This window comes from Echinops telfairi, unplaced genomic scaffold (genome assembly GCF_000313985.2).
Source record: "Echinops telfairi isolate 266 unplaced genomic scaffold, ASM31398v2 ScPeMD7_2573;HRSCAF=3158, whole genome shotgun sequence".
Taxonomy (NCBI): Eukaryota; Metazoa; Chordata; class Mammalia; order Afrosoricida; family Tenrecidae; genus Echinops; species Echinops telfairi.
Genome location: NW_022106471.1, coordinates 2,834,332 through 2,839,675, shown reverse-complemented (window position 1 = coordinate 2,839,675; position 5,344 = coordinate 2,834,332). Strand labels below are relative to the sequence as shown.

At 51.4% G+C, this 5,344-nt stretch overlaps 1 protein-coding gene across 2 annotated transcripts in view; it reads left to right on the top strand.

Annotated features, from left to right (window-relative positions):
- Nucleotides 1-5,344, top strand: part of ARHGAP25 (Rho GTPase activating protein 25) — a 109,409-nt gene that overhangs the window by 86,436 nt on the left and 17,629 nt on the right. For both annotated transcript variants that reach the window (XM_045294155.1, XM_045294156.1), the window contains exon 5: nucleotides 561-768. In XM_045294155.1, the coding sequence (XP_045150090.1) occupies nucleotides 561-768 (208 nt within the window). The remainder of the gene's footprint in view (nucleotides 1-560; nucleotides 769-5,344) is intronic.

Genomic DNA, 5,344 nt, shown 5'->3' with positions numbered 1-5,344 from the left:
AGAGCAGCTGGTGGGTTCAAACTGCTGATCTTAAAGTTAGCAGCACCCCAACATGTCACCACAACCAGGGCGCAGTGGTTGACCACCACGAGCTGCAGTCTTGCAAACCGGAGTTAACTCAACGGCAGACACAAGCACTCCGAGGCTCTGGGTGGTGCAGACAGTGAACTTACTCAGCTACTCATTGAAAGGTTCGTCGTTTCAGTCCACTTAGCGGCGCCTTGTAAGAATGGCCTGGCATGATCTACTCCATTGAAAACCCCGTGAGCACAGTTCTATTCTGACACACAGGGGGCTGCCACCGGGTTGAGTCGGCCCCTGATGTTTGGAAGAAGTTCTCGGTCCACGTGAGCTGCTCCTTTCATTCTGTGAGAATGTGGTCAGCAGACAATGTCTGCTGGGAAGGTCCCCACATCGACAGCCCCAGGATAGAGCATAGCTCATTTCTCTTCCAGAACTCATTTTCTGTCCTTGTACTAAAACCTCCGCGCTTATAGGAAACTCCAAACTGGCAAAGGATTTCTCACAATGTCAGGTGGGCCTGTGTTCTCTCTCGGCAGCGGTGTTTGGCCAGCGCTTGGATGAAACTGTTGCCTATGAACAGAAATTTGGGCCCCACCTGGTGCCCATCCTGGTGGAGAAGTGTGTGGAGTTCATCTGGGAGCACGGCCTGAATGAAGAGGGCATCTTCCGCCTGCCCGGCCAGGACACCTTGGTGAAACAGCTGAGAGATGCCTTCGATGCTGGGGAGCGGCCCTCCTTTGCCAGGTATGCTGACCTCACCCCTCACGTCCCCGCCCCGCTCACTTCTCTGCTGCTTGGGGGAGACGGACTTCTCTCCTGTTGAGCTATGAGAAAGCATAGATGCTTCTGAGAGCCCTGGGCTCACAAGGGAGCTTTTCTTTTGGCGTGTGATTCAGAATCAGGGAGCATAGATAGGGGAGGATGTTGGTCATGTAGATGAGAGGTGCGGTGGACCAGAATGAGAGCCTTCCAGAGAGTTTAGGATATAGACCGTGGGAAGAAGCCCAGTCTTAGCGCCCGAGTGTGTGTGTGGCAGGTAATGAGGAACATGGGCAAGGTGAGCTGCCTGAGTCAACGGAGTTGGCTCTGGTGCAGAGTGCTGAGTAATGATTGGGAAGGGCTCCAGGGGTCTTACTCAGGCTTCCAGAAGTAGCCAGAACCAGCTGTCAGGATGTCGATGCCAACCCATGCCACAGCTATGTATATTCTATACTCTAGAACTGTATACTCTAGTGATCAATGGTGCTAAACTTCAGGTGCATCTTGCCAGGCTGTTCTTAGACGCTCCCTCTGTGTGGATTCGAACCACCAACCTCTTGGCTAGTAGTCAAGTGCTTCATCATGTCCGCTGCACACTGCACCACTCTGAGCCTCCATCTGAGGGCCCCTCCTCTGTGGACGTTGTCCCTCCCTGTGTGGAGCATGGCCAATGGAGGGGCATTTCTCCCATCATCCCCCTCCTTCCCCACCTGCTCCCATCACGCAGCAGAGGTTTCTCTCTCTCTCTTCGAGCTCAGCCAGTGCAGGCCCCGCCCCAGCGTCGCTGGACCCCAGCCTACAGCCCAACCCCCACCCCCAGTGGCCGCTCCTTCCCCCGCTTCGCTCTCTCTGAGACCCGTCTGACTCTCCCATGCTCCCAGTCAGTGCCATTGTCGGCAGGGCCACCGTCTGTCTCTCCTGTCCTGGCATGGAATAGGCTCATTTACCCAGAGTGTCATCTCTGCTCCCAGGGGTCCCCAGGAGGAGCCGTGAGTGAGTGGACTGGTTCCTGGAACAAGAGTGCATTCCGGGCACTAAATGGGAAGGTCTTTCAGCTGCGTGATAAATCACACTCCACTGTCAGGAACCTGCCCTTTCTGCTGAGCTCCTTCCTATTCACTCTCTTCTCCGGCTCTCCGTTTGGCATGGATCAAAAGGGACAGGTGGGCTGTTGCTAAAACCAGGCAAACGAAGCCAAGAGCAATCGAGGCAATGATGCCCAATAGCTGCCTTTGCCTTTAGCTTCAAGCACTCTCCTTGCCGTCCATCCAGCCCATGCTAGCTTGCAATGACCCCCTGTGGGTTCGGGATGCTGGGTAATGATTTTGAAGGTCTCCAGGGGTCTTATTCAGGCTTCCAGAAGTAGCCAGAACTGTGGATGGGAGTAGAAGGCCCAGTGTTTTTCCTGAGCAGCTGCTGGTGGTGTAGCACTGCTGACCACGAGGGCTGCAGCCTGGGAAGTAACCACCACACCACCGTATGCACCCACATCAGCCTGGGTGGCTCGTTACGCCATTGATTCTTAGGAAAGACTTTGGGCTGGAAGGAGGAATGTCTGCATCTCCACCCATCGTTGGGACATTTCCACCCTAAGAACTGAGGGGTAGGGTTTACGTGTCCTTAGGACGAAGGGTCCAATTCTCTTAATCATCGCCCCAGTGCCCCCCAGTCCATTCTGACTCAGAGTAACCCAAGAGAGGGTTTCTGAGGCCACAGGTCTTTATGGGAGCAGGTAGCCTCCTCTTTTTCCCAAGAAATGCCATGTGGGTTTGAACCATAGACCTGTGCTTAGTTGCCCACCACTTCCCAGACAGCACCATGTTCGCCTCAGAGCCCCAAATTAAGTGAAGGAGAACGAAGGACGAATTATCTACTAGCATCTAGGCCCTGTTCCCGATAAACAGGAAACATATGAGCACAGAATCTCCTTGTCAAGATCATACTCGGCTGCATTCTGCCTGACCACAAAGCTGATGCCTGCTGATAGGCATCTCTCTGTGAAACATGGATGTATGGACATGATACATTATAAGTATCAGTTTTTGGTGAGTGTGTGTGGGGGGGTAGTGGTGGATGTCAGCAGAACTCTGCTTGATGAACCCTTCTTTGATGGATGGGGTAACTCAGAGTCAATACCACCCAGGCCGGCATTATAGGTGTGTGAGTGAAAGCCGAAAGCAGCTATCTGGCAAAGCAGAGTCATCATCTCTTAATGCTTTCGGCTTCCTGTATACATTGGCTTGCTCTTCGCCCCAGATTTTGTTGTTTAATTATTTCATGTAAGGATGTTTCCCTGGGATGGAGGGAGCTACACCTTAAAGTCTGAGTCAGCCCTGTCATGACAGGCCTCAGACACCAACCTAAAACTCAGAATGTAATCTTCTAGAAATCAGAATGCAATCTGCACAGGTTGAAAACTAGAGGTGGAAAATAGGAGCTGCAAGGAGACGTCAAAACAGAGAGGCTTTGACATGGTCTGGTGGGCGGAGGAAGACCCCCCAAGAGGATGACATGTATACCAAGACTCAATCAACAAGGGGTGGGGGGAGGACAGAGTCTGGCTGAGCAGTGGGAGTTTAGCAATGTGGTCTGGGATTGGGCAATTCTCTGTAGATTTCAGTGTTTGGGGATGATTTCCATAACTGCATTATAATTATTTAATATATCTACATGATACCTATGGTATATATTACGTAATCCCTTTCTCTTGTCTAACTTAGATCACTTTGCTGGCTTTGTGTCCCCTGAATCAACTCTGGAGCCATTCGGCTTTTTAATTGTTTTTTTCTTCACAAGATGCAGGTGTGGTGCAATATAGAAAACACACATTTCAGTCACTTTGACAGGTGGGCTCTCACAGTTTGGTGGCATTCATGTCGGTCACCATGTTGTGTAACCCAGCTCTGTGCCTCTTAGACAGCAACTGCTCCATTTGTCTTCTCGCTTGCCATGGGCAGCCGCTTGTCCATGAGATCTATATTTGCCTAGTCTAGCAAAAGCTCAGCTTTCTGATTGATCACTGTGTCAGGCCGGGTTGACTAGAGAAACAAATCCAGTGACTCTCATATATGTAAGAGAGCACTTTATATCAAGATGTAATGATAGCATCAATAAAATATCCCAGCCCGGTCCCACTCGGGTCCATAAATCCGATACCAGTCCATAGCCTCTCTTCAGACTCACGAAGCCACGTGCAATGATGCAGAGTGCAGGAATATCAGTGGCCTGTGGGTGCTAAGCCTTGTGGATCCAATGGAGGTGGGCTCATCTGTAGGGCTAGCACCGGTCTCAGCATGACTCAATAGGAAGGTGAAGGCAGAGAGGGAGGTTCCCAGCACCCTCCTTATGAGGTAGTCATGCCCACAAGGAGACACCATCAGGCTGTGACCTGTTTGACAAGTTGGACTCTACCCCTACATGCTTATATCTTCTAGTGGACACAGAATTATGTAACTACCGCAATCACGGACACTCCAGTTCCTGGTTTTCTTCACTTCTTGCCTGGGTGTGTTTTGAGTTCTGAGCCCGGGCCAGGCTGTGGACTGTGGGCTGGTGCACAAGCACTGGAGGCAGAGAGAGACCAGCTAGGAGGCTGCGCAGTCTTCCCTGCAAAAGATGATGGTGTTCTGAGCAAGGTAGAAAACATGGGGACAGATGCTGAAGGACTCACATAGTGTTTGGAGCCCTGGTGGCTCAGTGGGTTGCACATTGGGCTACTAACCACAAGGTCAGCAGTTAGAAACCACCAGCTACTCTGCTGGAGAAAGATAAGACTTTCTACTCCCTTGAAGATTTAGTCTTGAAGACCCACAGAGGCAGTTCTACTCTGCCCTATCTCACTCACTCGCTCACTCACTGCCATCCAGTCAATGCTGACCCATAGCACCCCCCTGTGAGTTTCCAAAACTGTAATTACTTATGGGGAAGGAGAAAGCCCAGTCTTTCTTTCGGCTGTGGAGTTGCTAGTGGTTTTGAACCGCCAACCATGAGGATTGCCGCCCAACTCATAACCATTATGCCACTAGGGCTCCTTACTCTGCCCTATAGGGTTGCTAAGGAGTTGGAATCGACTCAACGGCCGGGAGTAATCATAGCAGAGGACAGGACATCTGTACGGTAGAATCGAGGGTGTTGGAATCGTAGTTGGATACACAGGGGTGGAGTCAAAGACCCTAATCAAACCGGAATTTTGGGTTTGATAAAGACAGTTGGGTAGACTGCATTGCAGGGATCCTCAGAGACAGCTGTTGGGCGTATTGCCAGCTGGTTGTCTTTCTGCACTTCCTCTGGGCCTTCTCCAGGTAAATTCAAAGAGGTGCTTTCCCCAGCCTGTCTTGGCCCAGCAGTATTTTTAGGCAGTGACTCGGCAGAATCCCTATGTTCAGTGACTTGTTCCCGCCCTAGATTTCCTTGGGCGTGGGCAGGAGGAGCACAGACCGGGCGCTGCGCCAGCCCCCGTTCTCCTTTTGAGGTAGAGAGTTCATGGGCTACAAAGGGGAGCCTTTTCAAAGGACACCTCCAACTGACAAGCTGGAACACACCAGAGAAATGTGCATGGACC